This window comes from Nuphar pumila, chromosome 1 (genome assembly GCF_984573655.1).
Source record: "Nuphar pumila chromosome 1, dmNupPumi1.hap1.1, whole genome shotgun sequence".
Lineage (NCBI taxonomy): Eukaryota > Viridiplantae > Streptophyta > Magnoliopsida > Nymphaeales > Nymphaeaceae > Nuphar > Nuphar pumila.
In genome coordinates, this window is record NC_143249.1 from 15688593 (window position 1) to 15715371 (window position 26779).

Sequence of the window (26779 nt, forward strand, 5' to 3'; positions counted from 1 at the left end):
TGCGTGTTTACCTTCAATATCACGAGCATAAGAGGTAGATGCCATTTGTGCTGGAAGACTTGTTACGTCGAAACCAGCAAACCTGCTCTGATACCAAATGAAATTCCACTAGAGGGGGGTGAATAGTGAAATATGATAATGATCGATAAAATAAAATAATTTAGCAATAAGGCACAACACATAAAACACATAAGTTATACTGGTTCGGTCAACATCCAGACCTACATCCAGTCCCCAAGCAAACCACTTGAGATTCCACTATAACATCCGAGTTACCGGATAAATAGTACAACACCCTCTTCCCAAGAGGTCTTCTTCTCTCAACAGAGAAGGGCAACACCATCTTCCCAAGAGGTCTTCTTCTCTCAACAGAGAAGGGCAACACCCTCTTTCACAGAGGTCTACTTCTTTAAACAAAGAAGGAGTACAGTGAATAAACAGAGTTACAATACTTCCTATAGAACCTTCAGAATGATATGAATGCACGAATGAAGGATTCTAAGAATGTTCTGTTTGTCACTCAGAGGATACTCTTTGTCAAAGAGCTGGACTTGACTTTTTCTCTTTTCTTTCTTTTTCTTTTTCTCCTTCTTTTTTAAGGCTCTCTTTTCAAATCACGAATAGAATATTTTTCTCTTTGTAAGCTCACACGTCTATTTCATTCCTCTTGTTTGAATAGTTCATGTGTGTGTGTTTATATAGCTTATAAAAAGTAGTCGTTACATTTTGGAATTGTAACTTTTTGAAATATGAAATGTTATGTCTTTTCAAAAATATCTTTTAGAGAAGATCGAGAATGCCTTTTTCCAGAAGAGTAAGATAGAGGGTACACTAGTCGTTGTAGTGTTTTAGGTAATACATATTTTATGTAAAAAGTCTATTTCTTACAATAGTACATTTGAACGTTGGGTTGTAGTTTTGTCTTTATTCTAATTAATGATTTGAGGTACATTAGTACTTCTTTACTTTAAATGAGTGTAAGTACTATGAGTGCTTTGAGATATTTATTTGTACATAGTCATGTCAAGTGTATTCTTTATGTAGTGTATTTTAAAGTCTCCAGAGAGAATGAGGACCAAAAAGAAGGTCGACATTCTTTGGGAAGGATATTTAGAAAGGATTTGTTACAGAAGACATTTAATGCTTTGTAAAGAGAATGATGACTTCAAGTAAGTCGACATTCTATGGTTATGAGAAAAAGTAACTATAGTTCTTTTAAAACCATATTTTATTTGTTTTTCTTATGTGTAGCCGATTTATGTTTTTGTCTTCTTTTTGTTTTTAAGAAACATTTCATTAGAGAAGATAACTAAGGTCTTTTCAAAAACATATTTTATTTGTTTTTCTTATGTAGTCGATTTTATGTTTTTGTCTTCTTCTTATATTAAAAAATATTTCATTAAAGAAGATAACTAAAGTCTTTTCAAAAACATATTTTATTTGTTTTCTCCATGTAGTCGATGTTATGTTTTTGTCTTTTTCCTACATTCCTTTTTTTTTTATGTTGTCTTGTATATAGTGTAAGGTACAATGATTATATGACAAAAAGTCTTTTTCATAAAAGGTTGTAAGAAGCTATAATTATTATATGACAAAATATCTTTTTCATAAAAGGTTGTAAGAAGGTACACTTATTGGTTTTAAAAAAAAAAAAGCTTTTTGAAACTATCGTATACTTTTATGATATAGTATGTATGAATGAGTATGTAATATGCAAAATGCAAGTTCCTGAAGGTTCTGTTACATATGACTTTAAAGAGAAAAAAATCTTCATCTTGAGGTAGCCGATTTCTTCATTTGAGCTTTAGGAAAGCATGGCTCATCAAGCTTTTTCTTCAAGGAGTATGATTGCACTATAGTTGTACTTGAACAGGAAGTCTTCATCCTTATTGGGTGAGATATCCTTGCATCAAATACTCGTTAGATTTAAGGCAAAACATATTCAGTCATAAGATAACATTATTTCAAGAGAACATATTATCATATCATACAAAATCAAATAAGACAGTGTATCATATTATGTGACATCAAAACCGAATTTCTCAACAGTAAGATCTTCTGTTGGATGTGCATAGAAGCAGAAATAGAAGGGAGAGAGAAAGTGAGAGGGTTGATGTTCATGGCCTCCTCCAGGAGAGATTTCTTTCTCAGATAATCCTGCAGTGCAGAGACTGAGTCTTAAATAATCATCTTCGGGGCACTTAAGTCTTTACAACCACTCTTTTTCAAGAATCGTCATTTTTTTGGCACCAATGGAGGAGAGGGTACTTAAGTGTTTGCAATCGCATCAAACTCCAACGCTAATTAATGCTGACAAACATGGGGATACGAGACGCACATGCTTACATACGTGGTGCTCTTTGGGACCCCTGAACATGAGATGTAGCTAACTGCCATGTTCGGGGGGGGGGGGAACATATAACCTGCTTCGGTTATTCTGTTATTAGGACTTTGGCGGGGTGGCAAGTAATCCGTTTCAGGTCGGTTTATGTCAGACTCGGATCCTAGAGAGAAATGCATGCATTCTATCAAAACTAGGGATGTAAACTGTTTGGATTCGGATAAGATGACCAGTACTATATTTGACTAATCGGATGTTGGTAAAACCGATTTGAATTTAAATTCGTATTAGAATGGTGAAAAACTCACACCAGGTCAGGTCTTTTTACATGTAAATGAATTCTGATATCCGACAAGTTTGAAAATTTATGGAATTTGATAGCAAAAGATCAAAACCATATGCTGATTATAATAGGATATGGTCTTGGCTGACCAAACTCAACTAAACTGAATCAAATTCCATCCGATATCCCATAAAATCCTATTCATTGACATCCTTAGTAAGAAGTTGTCTAAATGTCACCAAGATGCATGGATGCGAGGACACACAATTCCACTTGCAGGTTTGGAATTCTTTTAAGAAAATGGGACACGAGACACTGAATATTTTTGAAATTTTAATCAATAAAAGTCTATTTTTAATATTTTAAATATAAAATATTAGCGAAATATTAAAGTAACGATTATACGGGTCACTAACCAAGTTAGTGTGTCGGAGCGTGTTCACTCATCATCACTAGAGGCACATAACCAAAATAACGTGTCCTTGTGACATACGTTTTTCCATAAGTCACTACCCACTTGATAAGCTATAATCAGATTTGCGTGGTGGTATTCATTTCCCGGTCAGTGGGTAGGGTTGCAATTGAGATCAATGGGGTCACTTAACTGCAACAGCCACCAGAGAAACAGATCACCATTCTTATGTTACTTGAATATTCTTTGGTTAGGAGTCTACCAGAGCTAGAAGTGGACTCATGTTTGCAAGAAGTTGTCTCGAACAACCATTTTCTAGGGTTAGAAAGTAATTGAAAGAAAAGCAAGCAGGATCCAGATTTGAGAGCAAGTTTTCTTCGATCCAGAGAGAATGATACAAGAGCAGAATGATACATATCTGGGTCCACATGGTTTATTGGGTCATTTGAGGTCTATATTATTTTAATTTGAATATATATATATATATATATATATATATATATATATATATATATATATATATATATATATATATATATATAATCATTGTGATGGATATTACATCTCAATAATTGATCTATATCTCATTTTATTAATTTAGTAAAAATAAGATTTGCTTTCTTAATTAGGTGGTTATCTAGGTAGGAAACGACTCTCTCTCTCTCTCTCTCTCTATCTATCTATCTATCTATCTCTCTTTCTCTCTCTCTCTCTCTCTCTCTCTCTCTCTCTCTCTCTATATATATATATATATATATATATATATATATATATATATATATATATATATATATATATATATATATATATATATATATATATATATATATATGAGATGAGCTGACATCGAGAATTAGAGTTGAACTGAGTTAAAATCTAGTTTATTTAATTCCAGTTATTTCAATTTCTCACTATTTTCTCATTATTTTCAGTTTTTTTCTTGCTTTCTTATATAGAGCTAGATATTCGTAGTCTTGGTAGAGTATACTAGTGAATCAGACACCCGATTTACATCAAAATGCCCTGGTTCACAAAGTATTTCTGGGTGGATCCAACTCTTGTTGGGGAGTTGGATTACAAATAGAATCCTGGGGAGCCAATATTTATTGGTTGTTTAGGAGACCCCACGCAGGGGCCAGGCAGCCCCTATGAATTTCAAAAAGGATTTATATGGGAACTGGATCCACGTAAGTTATGTGGGTCAAGCCCACCCTAAAAATAAACTTGTGATTTTTGCCATAAGGAAACACAAAGGGATAAGGAGAAATCGGCTGGAATTCCTCTCTCTCTCTCTCTCTTTTTTCCAAAATCATCGTCATATATATTGTGTCCCTTTCACATTGGAATTCGTCTTTATTTCCCAAAATCAACATCCTACTGTGTCCCTTCTCATTGGTCTTCTCTAGTTATCCTCTTTAGAGACCCTAGTTTCACTGTTTCATTCATTGTCTTTGAGAGGAGGGAATATAGAAGCTTAAGGGACTTTCTCAGAGTTGCACTCTTGCACAAGTTCACGTCTCTCTTTCATTGTATTACCAACAATTAGCAGGTACATGACGTATGCTAGTAAGGATATTTTCTATAGATATGTTTTGAAGATTTCTATGTGCATATCACAAGGTCAGTAAGATTAAATGTAAACTTCAAAAATATTTTATATGTTTTGAAAATTATTATGCTTTTCTATTGGATTGAAAGAATCGGGATTTGAATATTAGAAACATGTGGGGTTCACTCTTCAATACTAGAAAAAATGACTTTTCTCCTCCGTCGATAGGGATTAGATGCATCAGGAGCTCAAAATCTTCAACGATGGGCTTTAGCTTGCGACTAGTCATACCTCGTAGATGGATCCTATAAAAAACAAACTTGATGGTGTGAGCCACCACCAATGTTCAAAAAAAACACTAAAACACAAACAAGTATTCAAAAGTTTAAAAAATTCACACTTGAAATAATATAATAAATAAAATAAATACATAAAAAAAGGGTCGAATCTCACATCGAGCTTAGATAGTCATTTTCTATGATGACGACGAGCGTGGAGGAACTTAGACAATATTTCGGTTAGGCATGGACTCTAGAAGCCTAGGTGAGATAAGAGATGGATCCTAAGCTAAGTTAGACAAGCTTAGATGGGTTAGATCTATCTAAGAAAGGTTAGGTTCTAGAAAGCTAGGGTGAATAGAGATTTTTGTATAATAAGAGTACTTCTGGATTTCAAATACCATATGTTGAATTGGGGAGATTATATCCTTATTTATATATTTTTTGGCGAATACATACATTGTCGCTATGTATCTTAGATCCGAAGATCTAGATACATTTATGATTGAGGTGGCGAGACCACATTGGTTGAGAGTTTGAAGGTCTCTGTCTGATTAGTTGAAGGTTTCCTAACTTAGGAATTAAGAAAGAGATAGGCTAATTGGTTGTTTAGGATTCTAATTAGGGTTAGACTATGTTCAATGAATCATATCACTAGTTAGAGGGATAAAAATAAGGGTTTTTGGAGGTTTATCTCCATTAGATGCACATTTTTAAACCAAATGAACTACTAACTACACATGTTAACGGCACATATGCTGCTGATGACAATCTAGATCTTCTAATGGTAATTCATATGTTGCTAGAGGTGTGTTGATGACACGTCCAAATTGAAGCCAGGACCAAAATCCATGGGTTGTTAAGGAAATGTTGACACCACATCTAGTCTAGGCCAACAACTAACGACAATTCATGTGCCTCCCACAAGTGAGATTGAGGCTACCCCGGGTGAAGAAGACACTACACCGCAGCAGCCCGTGTTTGCATCATCAAGATGAGGAGAGAGCGTTTCAGCTGGGCACTTTTGCCTTTGGCCCACCTTTGTTTTTGGTTTCAGTAGGTCATGGGTTCGAGCCCAGTATGTGGGGGTTGCCGACACTGTAAATAGTGTTGTGCCCTAATGCACATACATCTTTTTGATAAATGAATCCTTAGTTTCCATAATTTAGCATAAGCTTTAGAGTAGGTAGGATTTGTAGCAGAAATGACAGTCGCTCTTTCCCCACAATCTAAAGAGCTCACTTTGGCATTAAACTGGACTTCCCGGGCGAAATCCTACCTTTTTTTGACCTATGAGTGTGCTGAAAATTCCTTCTTCAGACCCAAAGAGCTTAATTTGCTATTAAACTGGATTTCTCGTGTGAAATCCTACCGTTTTCCGACCTACGCCATCCATGTGGTGAGCCTGTTTTCCCTAGAAGCACTCAAATCTGCACTCTTTGAGTGTGCCACTTCACCTGATCGCGCTGGGGTACATCCTGTTCAGTTATGTGACCCAACATAAGATGGAGGGCAGATCAGGTGCAGCATCACACTCACAAAAGAATCACAAGCTATACAAACATGAAATGGTGCAGCGTATGATTTTGAAACCTTAAGGAGGATGTTTGCTTTGGTCACACGTGACATCGACAATCACAGGTGAGCAGGTTCAAGTTGTGATTGTTGGTTAAAATTAAAGTAAAACCTTGTGACCAACTTTCATAAGATTCGAGGGAGGAACAATTCATAATCACAACTTATACTTTCTCATGCTTCCCTAACCTTAAGAAAGTAGCGTGATTGTGATTTATAATCACATGATCTTAAGAAAATCCAAGAATCGCATGGCATAACAAACATGCCCTAAATGCATGCTAAAGTTGAGACCTTTTATAGTGTGAAAGTTGGTCACAAGAATAAACATGTGAGCGACAATTACAGGCTGAGGAATGACAGTTGAGAATCACATGTCGAAGAACCACAGCCGTGGCCAAAGCAAATGATATTGTTTGGACTATCCATCGAATCCAACCTGATGTAAGCAGTATTGACTCCAGTACATGAAAGGTTTTGGGTTTTTCTTAGAGGTTATGGTTACATAACGGTTGTGAGAATGTGAAGTAGCAAATGAGCTGCTCAAAGCACTTTAGTATGTCATGAATGGGATGCCACTTAAGTTTAGGCCTATTTGCTACTCCGATTAATGGGGTTCATTACAACTCCTTGTTAAGTCATGAAAGAGTCCAAAACCCAAGTCACATGCACTCAGCCTTATCATTCTCCAACTTGAGGTGACCACTGGACTAAAGAAATGACAGATTTTATATTTGATTGTGCTTGTAGGACCCATACATGTCTCATTATCCGAAAAGAAAATGTCATCAACATCACAACCCCTTGATATAACTGTTGCACTCAAGTGCTTGTTAAATGTTAGGCAAAACCCTTATCCGTCGTATCCAGGATCCATACAAAAATGTCATCAACATCACAGCCACTTGATGTAACTGTTGCACAAAACCCTTATCCGTCGTATCTATATATGCATGAATAATGTTAAACATAATTGCCGTGGACTGGGAAACCCCGCCCTGCCCTGTTTGAACCGGGGATGGAGGACATGAAATGTGGATGGAAGTTAAAAAATCAAAACCCCATGCAGAAATGGACTTACTATTGCCTCCACCCCAGTTCCTGATCTCTATTAAGAAAATTACAATTATACCCTTTTATATATATATATATATATATATATATATATATATATATATATATATATATATATATATATATATATATATAACCCTAACGTAAAACTCTTTCTCTCATCTCTAATCTCTCCTTCCTTTAATAAGCAGCGTGAGCTCCCATTTCTCTTTTTTGCCATCCCTATTTAACCCATAAGAGTTGATGAAGATGATATAATGCAATGGTTACACGAAATCATATATGTCGTCCTTTCATTTTATTTTAGAATTCTAATGACCCAATAATGACAAAGGGCCAACAGGATCACCAAAATATCAAAGAAAATATATAACAAAGAGGTTCGATAACACCAAAAAAACAATGAAAAAGCATACATGATATAGTTAAAAGGTATGTATGGACAAACACACTCGCTACCTAACAAACTCTCTCACCAAAAGGAGGATAAGGGAAAAGAGCAGAAAGAATTCACTACCACCTAAAAATAAAATAGCTTCTTGTACATACAAGGGGGGCAACACAACCCTAGATCCTCATGCCAAATCATGATATGCAAGTAAAGAAGCAGAAAACAAAAAAACAAATAAAACACACTCTAATGCCTATGGCACGCCTCTAAACTCCAGGTCTCCCACCAGATCCATTTGCTCCATTGACACCATGGTGTGACTTCTCCTCAGAGCTTCTTGACCTCCTCCTCAGAACCACAACCCATGTAATGGCTTCTAGGATCACGGCAATGACACCCAAAGCAATGATGATGCCCATGTATGTGTGCTTCCACTTCTTATCAGGCGACAACATATTCAAACCTTTGAAGATGTTGATAATGCTCAAGATGATAACCGAGTATCCAACAGAATGGTGGTACGCGTTCCAGTAGATACGGTACTTGTGATCCTTCTTAGGCCTCAGGAGCAAAGCAAGCACCTGCAAGAAAACATAACCAGCCTTTAGCATCAACAAGCCAATTGGCGTGATTTTTCATTTTTTTCATGGAGATGTTCTTTTTTTTCTCCAGTTTATTTTACTGAGTCGATGTGACAAGGGACTGATTAATGGATGGTGGCAGCAAGGCCACTCTGCCTCTTACAATGCTCTGTCACATATTCGCATAATTGAGTAAAGATATATGCATGTTTTATATCGGAGACCACTGCTGTTTGCATAATCGCATAGAGATATATGCATGTTTTGCAGAAGCAGCTACCTGAAGTGTTCCAAGACAGAAGAGGGTGATCCCAATGTTCCGGTGAGCTTTGAAGGTGATGCCTTTGGAATCGCTGCCGAGTTTAAGACCAGTTCCCCAACCGGCAACACCGATTATGTAGGCCGAAGACTGGCACGCAACATGGAGGTAAAACCAGGCTGGATCAGCAGACTTGAACACCCTCATGTATCTTGCGATTATGGCACCAAGAGGCATCAGGGTCCCCCAGCTGACTGCGTTCAGGACTCCATGCACCTGATAAACAAACAATTAAACCCTTATTAGTTTTCCAAATTGATCCATTCATAGATAGTAAATACAGGCAAGCATATGATAAGATGTGTTAATTGATACTGAAGATGCAGAGAGCGCAGATGATAGGGACATCTTTACTGAAGCAGTGAATCATAATCGACCAGAAAACGATTCAGGCAATTCAAAGGACATGTGAAAGGAAAGCTTTTCTATGTGCCTAAATGATAAGAGCATATGAAAGTCACAGAGAGATCATGGATAACAGTGCTTGAGATAACAAGTCACTGTCACCATTCTCCGTTTGGTATAACTCCAGAAGAAACAGAGAACACAACTATCATAGTATATAATGGAAAAGAAGGAATTTCAAAGAGTACCAAGGTCGGAATAAGGATACTGGTAAGCTTGAATGATCAGAAGCAATACTCACAAAGTCTGAAAAAGCAAAGAAAAATATGGGAGACCGAGAAAGGGGGAATAAATTGGAAAGAAAAAGGGTGCAAAGAAACAGCAACCATTGCCCTCTTTTGGACAATTCCGTAACCAAATCATCTAAAAACCCCTCATTCAGTAACATGAGGCAGTAGTGAACAGAAAACCAAGTTCAATATAACCAGAATCATAAACTGAAACAGAGCACTCCTGCAGAAACACTACAACCAATTAACAGAGGGCTACAACAAATCAACTCAGCTCCCAAATAACCCTTCATGATAAGGTCCTAACCCAATCAAACACCCCAACCACCATTAATTCCCCAAAAAATCTCAACAATCAAAACTTGTTCTACAAGCATATCATGAATTGAGAAGAAAAAAATAGGGTGAACCATGAGATGCCAACATCGAATTAAAGACTGAAACAACCAAATCTCCGTAAATTCAAGCAAAATCCTCTATGAAAGCTTACGTTTTTCCGACGGGCCTTCGAATTCCCGCCACTGGAGACCGTGCTCTGCCCGGAGAGGAGATCCAGCGACCCCGTCGACTGCATGTTGGCGCCGGTCTGGGGGTGAGGCATCAGAACTCCGCTCGAGACAGGGCCGGTCTGCCACACCTGATTCAAGGTGGTGCCGTTGCTGGGCAGGCTCAGCGTCGCGTAGAGGATGATGTCGTTGCCGGACGTCTCCCCGTCGAGGTTCGATACGGGGAAGGTGAGGGTCCCGTTGTTCATTGTGGGAGAGAGACTATCGACGTTGATGGTGATGACGTTCACCTTCCCGGAGACGACGTAGCCGACGATGGCCTGGGAACCGAGCATCCGCCGGCCGCTGGGGTTTATCGCCCAGGCGACCCACCCGCCGGGAGAGACCGGCGTGGCCCTGTAGGCGATGTTGAGGGTGCCATTGGAGGGGAAGTAGGTCCAGTGGAGGTACGCGTTCAGGACGGAGAGGTCGCTGCAGGTGGCGAAGAGCTTGTTGGAAAAGGTCTGTGACATGCAGGTCTGAGCAGATGAGGTGGAGAAGAGGGTACCCACAAAGCAGAGGAGGAGGAGGAACATCTTGATGGTGGTGGTGGTGGAGAGAGCCATTGGGAAAGATGGGTCTCTCTCTCTCTCACTAAGTGTTTCTCTCTCTAAGTATCTGTTGTTGGGGGCAGAGAGAGAGAGAGAGAGGTAGGATGAGGAGGGGGAGGAGGAGGGGAGGGGTTTTTATGGGTTGCGGGTTTGTTGGGGTTGTTCACTGACTTGGCCTCTCTGTTTTTTGGGAAGGCTTATGTTTCTCTTTTGTCTAAGAAGAAGAAGAAGGGTTGAGGAAGGTGGCAGATGGACCAGTCCAACCAGCAGACACGGTTTGGGAGATTTTTCTTGATGCCTTGTATATATAAATAAGAAGCCTTTCAGGAGACAGATTTTTTCAATAGTTTTTACTGTTTTTTATAATGTGGTAGTGGTGGGTAGTATCAATTAATAGTAATAGTTATCACTTTTCTTTTTTCTATTAATTGCTTTCGGACAAGGGGGGGAAGTTGGGGGGCTGCCAAAAGTCTAGCATGATTCCAATTGGGTAGGAAATAACCCCATCCCATCTGCTTTTGTTTAAACTGTCTCTTCTTTAGTCTTCTTTTAGGACAATTTCATTTACTGCCCTTTCTTTTTCCTGACATTAAAAAAACCATCATTTTTTTAAAAGACATTTTAAGACATAATTGATAGAAATCTGAGTTGAAGTAACTCAGGTTAACCTTGAGCTATTTATAACAAATTACTACAGAAGGCTAAAGTGATATTTCCTGTGGATCTTAACCATAAAGACTGTTATTGGACTTCTTTATTGAAAATTTAGGTTTTGAAATAGCTTTTTAAAAAACTTGCAAATCGTTTTCAAATATCACCTAGATGTTGGATCCTTATGAAACGGTGAAACAAACATGTTCATGTGAAATATATGGTGAGACCCACCTAATAAATAAATACATTTTTTTTTAGATTGTTTGTCAAAATGGGTTCATGCCTCCTTCATGGGAATGCACTTGGTAGAAGTGTGGCAAATGCTCCCCAAGGGTGCTTTTGATGGCCCACCAAAACGTCAGTCTGACAAAACATCGATGTCAAAAAAATCGCAAGGGTCCAACATTTTTCTCGTTTTTGGAGGATTAAACCTTTTGGACGAGGTTTTTTTTTTTTTTTAATGCCGTGTTTGATGCATGCATGGGGCCCACGCAATTTCCAGGCCAAAATGTGCCCGGCGACTTGTTTTACCATGCAAAATTTCCCTGCTTTTCTTTTCATACCCGGTTCGCTTTAGGATTCCTTCATTCATGGTTGGTGCCCTACTTCACAAATGGCTAATCTACCTTCATGGTTAAAAATCACTCTCTTACCTTGAAATTCAATATAGGGACCAAGTCCAACATACTTGGTGTGGTGTGTGCCTTTGTGGGGCCCAGTTAAAGGTCTGACTGAAAATTGAGCATACCATGATTTGAGTCAGTTTCACCAAGGTCAACCTCAATTGGGTCACTAGTCGAATCTATTTGAGTTGCTTCAAAGCGTTGATCAGTTTGGTTCATGGTTGATCTCAATCTGCTTTTTGGGTAAATCGAAGTTGCTTAAACCAGAGGTAACAGTAAGATAGCTGAATTGTTTAAGTGACGAATCTTGGAAATACCCCATGGTTAATTGAAAACACTATACAATCTCGAGATCAAGTATATAGGAAAATGTGAAATATAACTTTACAAATTCATCAAATATGAGAGGATGATGATGATGATGATGATGATCTTAAGATCAATACATTTTAAGGACAAATCAAATACAAAGATGTCATATCAAAATTCACTTAACTCAAAAGCCCTGCAAGCACACGTTAGCATATATTCTAATTATTTGACCTAATATGGTTTTAACTCGTCAAATGATTAGTCTATTATTTGGAGCACAAACTATGAGTCATAGATCAAGAACCATTTGAAATTCATACCTTGTGATCCACCTCCAATTATTTTCAATTAACTTTTCAACAAAGTGTTTCATAAATCAAACCACCTTTTTCCTTCATAATCATGATTGGTTGAGCTGAGCGAAGAACAGCACAAATATCTTTATACTAACAATATAGCTAATTAATCATGATAATTGTAGCTAATTAATTTTTTAGTTTTTTTGAATTTGCATCCTGCTCATAAAAAAAAACTCTGTTTTTTTGAAGTCTTTCAATTACCTTCTGGTTATGCCTCAAAAATTAGGTGCCATTTTGAACATTTTTCAAAAAAAGAAAAAGAAAAAGAAAAAGAAAAAGCTCAAATCAAGTTTACTTCCAGCTTGGTTGGTTTGAAAAGGCTAAGATGCTTGATGTTAGAAGGATATTTATTGGGTCATTCAACGACATCAATCAAGAACATTTTGGTCATTTTGAAATAGGTATTTTCAATTTTTTCTCTCTTTTTTTTTTTCTTTCAAGAAAGTTGGGTTACATGAGAATGCTAACGCCATCCCTTAATCAGAAATATGTTTCCAAGATTACTGCTGAGGGTAAATTCTTCATTAACAATTTTCTTTATTACTAAAATGGGCTGCTAGCCAAACCAATCAAATCCGTCTCCTAGGGATGACAGTGGTAGGGGGGGAGGGGAGACTGAGCCCCGCCCTGTTTGGACCGGGGATGAAGGTTAAAATCAAAACCCGCGCGGAGATAAACTTACGCTTTCCCCTGCCCCACCCCATTTCCGTCGTCAATCTCCACCTTGCCCCACCCCGCCCCATCCCGTCCCCGATCCTTCTTTAGAGATGACAGTGGACCGAGGAAAAATGGAGCCCCACCCTGCCTCGCCCCGTTTGAACCGAGGATAGAGAACACGAAACAGAGATGAAGGCGGGAATGAAGGTTAAAATCAAAACCTGTGCGGAGATGGAGACGGGGTTGGAGGGTAGGATTTTGAGACGGGGCAGAGGTGCAGACCTTTTCCCCCGCCCCGGTCCACAGCCATCCCTACCGTCTCCAACTACTCATTGCACAACCGTGTGAATGTCTCCACGGCTTCACACCTAACAGATAAGGGTGCGTTTGAAAGGAGGCAAAAAAAGTCAGCTGATGCGTCTCCCACCTGTGTTCCAAACACACACACAAAAAAAAAATGCTAGCTTTTACCAAATCAAACCAATTTTGGCAAATTAAGATCAACCAAAGCAAGTCAAGACCTTACTGACTCTGACCATTCTAACTAAAAGAACCCGCCCAAGTGGGCGAGCTCGAACCATTAGAGTTGAGCTCATCTTGTATAAGGAACTCACACCTTTGGCAACCCTAAGTGATGCAAAATTGGACGTTTTAGTCTCAAGATGCATCAACTTTGATCAAGAATTGGTCCATGCATGGCAAAAGCCAGAGCAGGATCAGGTTTGATTAAGAATAGACGAAAGCTTAATGCAAGAAATATGGCAACATTTTCTCATGAGAAATTGATTTTTTTTATTATCTTTTTGTGTTTTTTATCTGCAAAGTTTCACCAACAAAATTATTAAAAAGACAAAATTTAGATGTTATGAAAGAAGAAAATGTCGGTCGATGTTTGTGGATTTATAAATGAGGTATAATATCGTGTTTTTTTATGCCTTTTATTTTTTTTCTTGAGAGAGCAATGGATATTTGTTACACTGGTCAGACCCACATATGACCTATGTTGGTCATAGCAGCACAGGATCCATTTAGGATAGCCACTAGTCCCATTGACCAACCTCATTGGGATCTAGTTACCCAATGGAATTTTTTTGTTTTTTTTTTTAAATTTTGACCGTACAAATATGTTCAGCGTGATTGATTTACTAGAAATCGATACTTGGATCATGAATTTTGGATAAAAAAATGGTATTTAGAGCCTCAAATTTTTACGAAAATTATATACTGTTGATGTTTTAAACAAACTTATATAGACTTATCCATGCATCATCAGAATCAAGTACTCCAAGAACTGATTCCTTATCACATCTGTACGGTTAGAATTTTGAAAAAAATAACAAAAATCCAATAAAACGTTCATTGGATAGGTTTGGAAGGGTTTTTCATTGCATATGTTTTTATTCTTTTATATATATATATATATATATATATGTGTGTGTGTGTGTGTGTGTGTGACTTTTCAAGTTTATGAAAGGCCTGCTTGCACTGATCTAAACCTGTTTTATATCATGCAATGAATGCAAATGACCAATCTGTAGGTTAGATTCTCAAAATGTTTAAAAAAATATTGAAAACATACTTGTTTTTCCTAGATAGCGTGAACAGTTACTTCACAAAATATCGATCCCCCCGTTCATGCTCTGAATAGCTTACGTGGAAAGAAGGGAGTAGCTGCCTAAGGCCTTAGGTGCCTACAGCAGCCTACTACAAGGGAAAGGGGATTTTCAAGTTGTTTTGCACAAATCTGTCCGCACAGATGCATTCCGCAGTCTATTTGCTAGGGAACGATAATTGGATCTTGTTTTTTTGGATAAAAAATATGATTTTCAAAGCCTTGAATATTTATAATATATATAAAAAAATTATACAATCAATTTTCAAACCTTGTAAAAACCTACCTGTGAATTATAATTGAATGGTGAAAGAGTTTATTCCTGTAAAATCAAACACTTAAGAACACATCTATACAGTCAAATTCAAGAAAATCATCGAAAAAGCCTTTCAAAAATGCCGTAAGTAGCGGTAAGCACGGATCAGTGTAGACAGTTACTTTCTATATATATATATATATATATATATATATATATATATATATATATATATATATATATATAGAGAGAGAGAGAGAGAGAGAGAGAGAGAGGTCATATCAATGCTACCGGGCGAATGAACTAGATATCATAGCTATGGATCATGTCTATCCAATTAGACCTCACTGATTATGCTAAGAATCAGCTTTTGGATTGTGCGATTTTTAATGAAAAAATACGATTTGTGAGCCAAAAAAGTATCTTATATTGTAAGCCAATGGTTTTTCAAGGATCATAAGATTGTGCACATGTATGGTAATTGGACAATCCAAAAGATGATTCCCACTAATCAAACCATGCAAAACATATATGTAAGGTTAATTAGTTTCATGAAAAATTATGGAAAAAATGAAAAGAATTCATTCGTACGGCACATATACATATAAGGTTAATATTTGGTAGTAAAGAAGGTTTGAAAAATTAATGGCCCATAATGTACCAAAATTTTATGACTCAAAAAGTCATATTTTTACAATGAAAAACCACCAACTGAAGGTTGATCCTTAGCAAATAAACCATGCTAAGTAGATTTATGTGGTCCGATTGAGTTGATATAGTTTGAAACTATGATTTTTGGGAAAATAGTTTTGTACCTTCGTTAATACCAAATATAAACACATACGTAGAGAGAGTAATGATGGGGTGCTCCCAGAGTACCTACTCCCACCTAATTGATGCTTGTGGGCTTTTTTGTTGATAATACTTTATAGATATGGTCTACAATTATTATTTACTATTTAACAAGTTTTGGATCACGTGATTATGACATACCTGTAGGTAGGGGTGGCAATTTCTGACACTAACCGCCAATCCTGTTCTTAGCCGGGTTCGGGTTTGGCTTAAACGGGTTCGTGTTGTAACCCATTTATTAAACGGGCCGGGTTCGTGTTAGGGGTATGCCAACCTGCCAACCCATTTAATAAACGGGTTAGGCGGGCGGGTCAACCCGTTTACCCGAATCCGACCCGCCCGCCAACCCGCCCGCCAACCTGTAAACTTTTCAATGTAAAACCCTGAACCTGACCCACCAACCCGTTTACCCGACCCAACCCGTTTATTAAATGGGTTAACCGTGTCATGTCGGGTTAATCGTTTAATAAATGGGTCGGGTTCGTGTTTGCCACAGCCGACCCGTTTAATAAATGGGTCAGGTTCGTGTTGAGGTATGCTGACCCGCCAACCCGACCCAATTGCCACCCCTACCTGTAGGTTTTTAAAGATCTTCAAAAGTACCAAAATTTTATAACTTAAAAAACATTATTTTTATGTCCAAAAAGCATGATCCAAACACGGTTTCTATCAAATAATCTATATTGAATACATCTATGAGGTCTGATTGACAAGATAGATTACAAAACTATGATTTCTAGTATGTGCTCTGGGAGCATTGTAATATATATATATATATATATATATATATATATATATATATATATATATATATATATATATATATATACCGTACCACCATAACTTATTGTATTACACGTACATCTAAGCTTCAAATGCAAAATCTAACCTTTGGATTACATTTAACATGTTCTATTTATTACTTTTATGCATTAAAGTTGAATGAAATATGAAATTTTACACCATTTTTAGACTATCCTTATTTTCATGAATTGTGAGCAGTTGATTTTCATTGTCACAAAAATATGATCCTATGATGTATTAGATATCATAAAACCTTATAACATAGTAAATAAACTATGCCAAACACATTTGTACGGTTAAATCTAATATTTAGTGTCTAAATCCATCCAAACAAAAATGTGTACCATCTTATGGTATATATTATGGTTAAGAACCACCTTTTATATATATATATATATATATATATATATATATATATATATATATATATATATATATATATATATATGTGTGTATGTGTGTGTAAACTGAATATATTAGGTCCCATTTCTTGTGCTGCCCCGTTCTGTCTCACAGGGGTTTTAAGTGTTTTATGACAGATTAGATATGTTTAGCATGCTCAAATTTAGTGAGAATTGACTCTTCGATCATGTTTCTTTGACGAAAAAACATAATTTTCTCAGCCTAAAAAACTGGTGCCTTCGTAGCAATTGATTTTAGATCACTGGAAAAACTTATATACAGGTCAGATTTCAACGATCTAGAAACCGGTTTTCACTAAACAAAACCTATAAATCAAATCTATGATGTTAGACATGAGAAAAAATACTTAAAACTATGATTTTTGAAGGGGGGCTAATAAGACCTAACGAAAAGAAGATCCTAAGGAACATATTACGCTCTCTTATACATCACTTTTTGAAATTCTGGCCGTGATCTATGCATTTTTTCTAGTGGAAACTAGCTTTCAAACCAACAGAATCAGACCTATGGATATCGTTTTTGGCAACACAAAAAACAACAATTTTAAATGAACAGATTTTTATCAAGTTTGAAAACTTGGGTTTTCATTAAAAAACATGATACAAGAGACGTTTCTCACTAAAACAACCATGCTGAATACATCTATTATGTTAGATTGGGTCAAAGCAACTTGTATCGTGAGATTCTCAACTAGATTATTGATTTAACCAACCACATATATATATATATATATATATATATATATATATATATATATATATATATATATATATATAGAAAGAGAGAGAGAGAGAGAGAGAGAGAGAGAGAGAGAGAGAGAGCTAAACATATTAGACCCCATTTTTCATTCTACCCCATAGGTTTTAAGTGTTTTGTGATAGATGTGTTTAGCATGCTTGAGTTAGTGGGAATCAACTCTTAGATGATGTTTTTTGACCAAAAAATATATTTTTATGAGTAAAAAAAAATGGGTACCTTCATAGCCATTGATTTTGGATTACTGAAAAACCCTATATACAGGTCAGATTCCAGCAATCCAAAAACCGATTTTCATTAAGCAAAATCTATAGATCACATCTGCGCTGTTAGACATGAGAAAAAATACTTAAAACTATGATATTTGAATGAGCCTAATTAACAAGACTTAATAAAAAAGGGGCTTAAGGAACACATTACTCGTGCGCTTTTATATATATATATATATATATATATATATATATATATATATATATATATATATATATATATATATATATATATATATATATAAGAGAAGGATTGTCCAACCAAACAAAGGTAAAAACCATCCAAACACTTTTGAAAAGCTATTTTAAAAGTGCTTTAGACAAATATGACAGTACGGATGTAATCTCCATGGTGAAAAACCTAAGAATCAACTCTTTTAGCAAATTTTTCCAATGTATATGTAGGATTTTATAATGTGACAAAAATCAATGGTTTGAAATGTTTGGGGAATTCTAGATCATACAAATTTATTCTATGCATCAACAAAGTTCACAATAAGATTCAGATCACATGTGTGTTAGGATTTGTCAAAAAAATGCTTATAAATGTCTTTTTAAAGTGGTTTGAATGGTTTGTACCTTCTTTAGTTGGAAGTTCCCCTTCACTATATATGTATGTTTTTTTTTTTGTCATTGGACCATAGTTTTCTGCTGTAAAATATGTTTTTTAAGGTTTAAAAATTTGGTACATCACAAACTTGAGGATTGAAAGTTTTACCATTGGGATTTGAACTTGCAACATCCCAACACAAAGTGACGTGCACTAACTGCTCCTGCTAGACAAGCGGGAGCTCCGTTGGTCTGTTGCAGCAAGCATTGCTTCCGCATACCATAGGGATTCGAACCTTCAACGTCCCAACACAAGGTGACGTGCGCTGACTGCTCCTGCCACACAAGCGGAGCCCTTGTTGGTAGTACTGTAGTAAGGATAATTCAGCAACCCAGATCCGTCAACATCCTTTCTGACCATAGCATATTCTTGTAAATTAATCACAACAGCCGCCTGAATAGAAAGTCAAAAGTCCAAACCGACCCGCACCAAAGTAGATCCACACACGCGTCCCTGCAGAGCTTAGGCTCCTACCCTGCGGACGACGTCAGCCCAGCGTCATGGATGCGTCATCGAGCAAGATTATAATCGCGTACGGTCATTTAGATCTACACGTGTCATAATTTTATTCGTGGACGAACAAACTTGGTGGAAGCCCATCTTTTAGTTGTTGGCTTCCTGTGTGAACGTCATTCTCTTCCTTAAATTAACAATTTCCTTTTTATAAAAATACAACTTGTGAGGTCGTGTTTGGCTTTCACCGCTTGGCCCTCTATCATATGGATAAAAAATATATGTATATATTTTTTCTATTTGTCGTTACTTAAAGATTGGGTTCACCAATTTGATATCTTGGTCCCCTTTATATGGTTATAAAATGCAGATTATATTGATTAATCAACTAATTTGTGGTGTGGTCAACATTTTAGGTGAGCGAGCCAACTTGTGCTTTTTTTTTTAAGTATAAAATAAGACTAAGAGTGGCCCAACACTCGGCTTGACTCGACCAAGGATCTTTGTGAATTGCAAATTGACTCCTGCCCAAGTCCCAAAATAAAAAACAAAAAAAAATTGCTACCAACTCTCTCATGTTAACTTGGCTAGATGATCATTCTTGGAACTTGTCCATCCAATGCTAGAACGATCGAACTAAGAAAGTAGTTATGAATAATCTGAATAACCAATCATTTTTTTAGGAAATGCAGTAGTATAATTATAAATAAGAAACTATCATAGGGTTTTGAACAATTCAAGAATTCTATAGGTGTTTTTGATTGCCCCAAATCTTAAATCTAAGGTGATATGAGATTCTAATGTATCATGAATCCAATGTTTGGAGAGAGAGAGAGAGAGACGAATATTAGATCCCCCTCGCGTCAAAGATAAGTGAATGGGGAAAAGGGGAAGGTGTGAGGCCGTCTAAGATCCCATGTTTGCAAAAACTGGTGATGCTTTTAAAAGCTAACAAGTATGACTAACACCAAAAAATTTGGAAGACTTGCACTGGCAGCTCCTACCAACCATGCGGAGCCCCCTTTGGTTCGAGGAATTTAAACCCTTCCATAAGAAGCATGGTTGGCATCTCGAAAAAGAACTACAACCCACAATCAGAGTTTAGCACCTAATCATGTCATTTAGTTAGCTGCTTTAGGTTGACGAGGTGAAGTGCATAAGCTGATTTTGGTACTTTATGTTGGCAAAGCCCACTAGACACAATTTAACAACCGGGTTGTTTAGACATTAGACCAATTAGTAGGCTTGGAGTTGGTAGTATGGCAGGTGATATTTTAACCCTTGATAGGTTAAACTGTTTTGTAGGTCATAGTGCTTTGATTTCTTTTTAATTTTTGTGGTGTAAACAATGACTTGCATCTTGACTACATAAAAACGCATGCTTTAAATATTAAGGGTAGGTTAGAAAGCATTGGTGATGACCTATTCAGAAATGCAAATTTCACACCAAATAAGATCTGTCATCCCTCCTGCAGACTCCACCGCCCCGCGAAGTCTCTAGAACTTTCGAGAAAGTTGACTAGGTAAATTGGATGGAACCATCTAACTATGGACCTCGCTATTGTTGCATTTATCTGGATAAGTGTCACAAACATCACCTTTGTTTAACGGGTCGGACTTGAGTCGAATCTAGGCATTACTGAGTCCAACCTAATCGGATCTGAACTAGTTAGATTCAGGGTCATATGGAATCAAATAAAACCAAATTAATCTGGATCCGACTAGCTTAACACCCAATATTTACACTTCGAGTTGTAGTTTGAATGCAAAACTCAATACCAAACTTGAATCTGGTTATTAATCAGACCTAAATTTCCAAATAATAGGGTTTGAATTCAGGTCAGATGTCAAGTTACATCCACCCCGTTGAGTCGTTGGCATCCTGTGTATCGTGAAAATATCATGATTTTTTTGCAAACTTTAAACAACAGACATGATGCCAAAAACCATGATAGTCCCAAAATTATTTTCTGTTTTGATGGTGATACTAACTCGATGAAACAACTTTTCAAATGATTTACCACCGTGGAGTTGCCCGTGTGGCTAGCAGCCGGCCAATATTTATAGTTTCGGCAGAAAATTGATACGCTTTACCTCTGAATCAGCCATTTTTTAATAAATATAAAAATGTATTAAAATTAATTTTTAATATTATTTTAATGACTTTAACGTGTGTCACGTTCTGATTGACATGTAATATTTTTAAATTATTTTTTGGCCGATTCATTAAAATGATTCACTTGAGTATCCATATTTGCCAATTCACCTAAATCGTTGGCAAAACCATACAGGGCTGATACCAATATTGACAACATTGGTGCTGAGATGACAGATCAAACCTCATTGGTCCACGGGTATGTCCCTAGCTTTCAGAGGTGGTCTACTTAAGGCAGGGTGGTCATAACGCCTCACCCAGGGTTTTCCTTGCTTCAGCCAGGGTTTCTTCGTCATAAAATCAAAAACTTCTTTTATATATATATATATATATATATATATATATATATATATATATATATATATATATATATATATATATATATAATTGGAGGAGAAGGATTCATGTGGAAGACCCAGAATGATTTTCTTTATTGGTTCATATCGCTGACCTCAATTGTTTTGGGATGAAGGCGTAGTTGTTGTTGTATATATATATGGTGATGAGAAACCCTTGCTAAAGCGAGGAAAACCCCTAGGTGGGGCCCACAACCACCCTGCCTTACGTGGTCCACCTCTAAAAGCTACAGACACACCCATGCACCACGGGAGTTTGATCTGGCGTCCACAACTCAACACCTTCACATATTATTTATATTTATGTATTTTTGTGTGTTCTGTGTGCTAATATATAAAAACCAGTCTTTTCAAAATATCATGAGATTTTTCCCAAACAGGAAATTTTATGACAGCGATTGGGACCCTGGTCAGGATTTCAACTAGAAGACCATATCTTTTGTGGTTGGATGTGGATCCAGACCCGAAACTAATGAAGCTTGATCAGGGTTCCATATATATACATTATTGTCGTCCATACTGGTTTGGTTCTTTTTCACGGACATGCAGGTGATTTGGATCTTGCTGTTAGGAATAACCAGAATGTGTCAGGGTTTAATGGGCTTCGGGTCCGACTGAACTGAATGAACTAGCCAAGTCCGGGTTGGACAGTAGTGCGGCCTTACCAGGCTCCATCTTAGACCCGACTCGCTGACGTCGCTGTGCAGACAAGTTCTACGGACGGGAAAAACTAATCTAGATCCCCAAATGTTTGGTTACAGAAACACTTTTTTAATATTTACACGGAGAAACCGACCCCAAGAATAAAGACCTAGCCGCTGGCTCTAGGGGTGGGGCATCGAGCTGTTCTGGCCCGGCCCAGCACAGGCCCATTGGGTTATAAGTGTGGCTCTAAGATGGCTCGGTTCTTAATGAGCACAGGTTTGAAGAGCAGCGCCTATAACCCATTCCATTAGCTCAATGAGTCAATGTTGAGCGGACCAGCTCAGACCGCCCCAAACTCATTTGTAAGTTATTTTCGAATAAAATTCATAATTAATTCCTATAATACCAAAAGCAATGAATTAAATGAAAGATTAATGCACCCATCTAATTATTTTTATTTCTCGTATAATCAATGCACCTAATTAGGTAAATAGTAATAGTTACCAAATTACTATGCAATCAGCTACTAAAAAAATAATTAGGTAGCTCATGCACATCGGGTAGGCCCGAGCCTGGACTATGTATATAACGGACTGGGTTTTGGCACGGTAGCTAATGGGTCAGGGCTTAAAATCTTGACCAAAACCTGGCCCATGATGGTTCAGGTCAGCTTGGCCCACCGGCCCAGCCCATTGCCCACCCCTAGCTGGCTCTGCCTGCCGTACTTATGGTCGCTGTCCTGACAGCTTAAAACTCCATGAGCTTACCCCTTGCCTTGGAGGAGTCGTCACGCTTCAGCTCACAGAAGGGTGACACCCATGAGATTTGAAACTAGATTGTTTAATGTATAAGAAGGATCTTTTAAGGCTTGAAAATCAATGACTTGTAATTTTGATAAATATTCAAGCATTCAAAAATCTCATTTTTTCATCAAAAATGCATATCCAACAGTGGATTTCTAGTAAAGAGGCCACACCAAATGCATCTGCAGGATTAAATTTGCAAAAACAAAGTGTCGGAAAATGCTCAGTTCATGCTCCGGTTCACATATTTCTAGTTAACATATTCTATTAACTCATATTACTACTGCTGCTATGCAAAAACTCTTAATCATTAAGTTTATCTTATTTATGGCAATTATATAAAAGAATATCTTAAAAAAAAACCCAATGATAGTTCGAAGAGGAGTAGGGCATACCCAACTCAGATGGACTAACAAAAGCAAAAATTGGATAGTATGGGACTAACTTCAATGCGGTCCTCAGCTAGGACTGAACGAACCAAACAGGGCATTTTTGGTGTCAACCCATTTACCAGCTGATGGAGCTCGTGACTTGGTTCATGCTAGTTTTTAGCTGAGCTGAGCTTAAGGTTCACTCTTCCTTGATTTTGACTAGTCGAATATGAATTGGTCTTGCGAAAAAAAATCATGTTATTTATACATAAAATATAATTTGTTTAGATAGGACAGATATCTATATGATCCGATCGATTGCACAATGCCTGCACTAGCAATAGAACCGGAAAAAAGTATAAAGAAAGTTTTTTTTTCTATCTTAGTATTAGTTAGTGATCCAGTGAGTTTTTTTCTTCTGTAATGAACTGTTAGTACCAGTGCTGCATTGTCTCTGTGAACCCAGAATTGACTTCATCATGGCTGTGTACATTGGTTCACAATCAAACCATAATCACCAGATCATGAATAAGAAGTGGCCATGAGAAGGAATGAGTGAAGCATTAAGCAAAGATGAATTCATGCATCTTTCTATTTTTTTGCCAATACATACCTACTACATATAGGTTTTACAATAAGAATAATTTAAAAACATTTTTTTAACATAAAAGTTGCATATTCAATATCAGTAAAAATTAGATTTTATATTGAGAAAGTGAGTTCTCTATCAAATTTAGGAAGGGTGAGAAAAGCGTTTCCTTTGTGCTTGTATAGTGACAAGACATTTAAGAAAAACAAGCTTTCAAAGTCTTGAGAAACCTCAAGCAAAAGGCTTTTTTTTCATTGCCTTGAAAGGGAAACCGCCATCTTTTGTGTACATGTTGAAAATGTGTAGCCTGTTTCTTCTAGAAAGTTGGTGAAAGATGTGGACAGTGTGAACGATGGAAGGAGACAGGTGCCGTAAAAGCACTCAATTCTTCAGTTTCTTATGACTGCATTTATGAAAGAAAAAGAAACTGGGTTCTACCAAACACATCCACATTACTAATTCACCAATGACAAATATGGCAAGATTTTCGAAAATATAGTGGAAATATAGGGATGTCAATGGGTCGGATGTAATCCGATATCCAAATACAAAACGAATCCAATTAGTGGGATTCAGACTCATCAGCATCAAATTTTGCATCTGAATCCAAGTCCAAATCTTATTAGAATGCGAGCTAGACTAAAATCCAAATCCGATTATATATAAATACCAAATTTTAAGCTAGTTTGATCTGGATCCTGTTTTATCTGACCCCATTCAACTCCGAATCTGACTAGGTTGGACTCAGTAATGCCTAGACCTGACCCAAGTCTGACCCATGTACATCGTGGCAATATCAGGACATTCTTCAGCATCTTTAATCAGTTAAAATATCACAATATTTGAAAATTATTATGATAACTATTTTCAAAATGTCAGAATATTGTCATGTGTTTTTATAAAGTAGTCATGAAAAAATGGGGCCTTTTCTATATTTCTTGTTTTAGATATATTTCTTCTTAGTTTTTAATTTATTTATTTGAGCCATCAGTTTGGCAGAAATTTTGAAAAATATAAAATTTTTCAAATTTTGCAAGATACTGGTTGCCCTTAGTTTTAAAACTTCACTGTTCTACTACCAGCATAGCTCCTAATGTCGAAAACTATTTTCCCCCTTTTGGTTGTAGGATGTTTAGAGAAAACTTACCAACGGGGGATCCGCTTCTCTGGTAGGAGCAGCTACACCTTGTGTTGGGACGTTGCAGGTTCAAAACCCAATGGTATAATTGTATAACTGGGAGGGGTTTGCCTAACCTCAGTTGGTCTTTCAAACCATTCCCAAGCCACCCACCCAAAGCATGCATGTCAAACCTAAAAAAGAGGGGCCCATTCCTTCCGATTCCGGAGATGGGCTCCCCCTATGGTGTTCTGAATGTAGATGAACGGCATCTAAGAGACCACTGTGACCCTGTCATTGTTACCACCAAAATAGGGTTGTAGATGGATCGGGTATCTAACCCATCACGGTTTTCCCAAACCCACCCAAATAATTAGTCAGATTTAGGTTCTACTTCCAGTTTTGTTATGACAAGAAAATAAAATCCCAAATTCTGTTTCATGTAATTTAAGGAGTTTTTTTCACTAAAAAAATGCACATAAAATAGTCAGGCCAAGCCAAGTCGAGTACGAAATGCAACCAAAATCACAACTCAAACCCGGCCTGCATATTTACTCGAGTCAGGTTCAAGTTGACCTCAACGGGTTGGCATTTTTGTGCCATACCTGGGTATTCAGGTTCAGATCAGTCAGGTACCTAATAAAAACCCTAGACATTAGCAGCCCCACATCAACACAGCACCTGTCAGCTGATCTACTCATTATTGAAATCTTGTTGCATGTATCAAGTTTGTGAAAAGTTTACATAAAATGACCATATTGTACGGCAAATATGATGCATTTTTTGAAATGCTTTACAATTTTTTATATTTTTTTCATGTTCAAAATTGTAAATATCTAAATTTTCAAAAACTTTTTTACCCTTTGAATATGTGATTTCTTTTCAAATATGTGATTGTTTTTTACTATGTTCTCAGGTATGTATCTCTTCGCTCCGATTTTGAAAATCTACGTTTTTATAGTTGTTGAAAAACTGAGACATAGACCTATAACTTTCTTGTTTTAATTCAGAGCTGAAAACCCCTCTAAGGTTCTTTTTTTTAGCTTCAAAATCATAATAGAAGCATGTTTTGCGGACTGAAACAGTCATGGTTGCACCATTTATATTTGTTCTATTTTTTTTACATACGTTGAAAATCGAGAAAAAAAATAAAAATAAAGCAAGACGTTGGCTTTTCAACACCTCCAAAATCATCTTGATTTGATGAGCGATTGAGAAAAAATGTCATTTAAAAGATAGATTGTGTGATTGATCAAGTCTGCATAGCATGCTTCTATTCAAGTTTTGAAGCTAAAAAACAAAAAACCTAGACGAGTTTTTGACTCTTACTCAAAACAAAAAAGTTATAAGCCTGTGTCTGAGCTTTTCAGCAACTATAAAAACATAGGTTTTTGACATCGAATTGAAAAGATACATACCTAAGAATAGAGACGGTTCTGCAAAAAATATATATAAGATTTTTGCATATATATTTTTGCGATTCTCTCTTATATATGTAATTTTTTGCTATTGCGATCTCACATATATTTTTTATGATTTTCTCTTAAATATATGTGATTTTTTTTATAT

At 36.8% G+C, this 26779-nt stretch overlaps 1 protein-coding gene across 1 annotated transcript; it reads right to left on the bottom strand.

Moving 5' to 3' along the window:
* Nucleotides 1-7778: 7778 nt before the first annotated feature.
* Nucleotides 7779-10657, bottom strand: LOC149848109 (cytochrome b561 and DOMON domain-containing protein At5g47530-like). Its single transcript, XM_090019518.1, has 3 exons — nucleotides 9929-10657; nucleotides 8765-9019; nucleotides 7779-8484 (listed from the first exon to the last, which is right to left on the bottom strand). Exons 1-3 carry the CDS (start codon nucleotides 10547-10549, stop codon nucleotides 8170-8172), a joined length of 1191 nt encoding a protein of 396 aa, XP_089875644.1. The 5' UTR covers nucleotides 10550-10657; the 3' UTR covers nucleotides 7779-8169.
* Between the last annotated feature and the right edge of the window lie 16122 nt (nucleotides 10658-26779).

What these genes read in the sequence shown, in the direction of transcription:
- LOC149848109 (XM_090019518.1), bottom strand. Translation starts at nt 10,549, where the DNA reads ATGGCTCTCTCCACCACCACCACCATCAAGATGTTCCTCCTCCTCCTC. An exon ending in CGAAGGCCCGTCGGAAAAAC is followed by an intron (nt 9,020 to 9,928) that starts GTAAGCTTTCAT and finishes TTTGTTTATCAG; the next exon opens with GTGCATGGAGTCCTGAACGC. An exon ending in TCTGTCTTGGAACACTTCAG is followed by an intron (nt 8,485 to 8,764) that starts GTAGCTGCTTCT and finishes GTTTTCTTGCAG; the next exon opens with GTGCTTGCTTTGCTCCTGAG.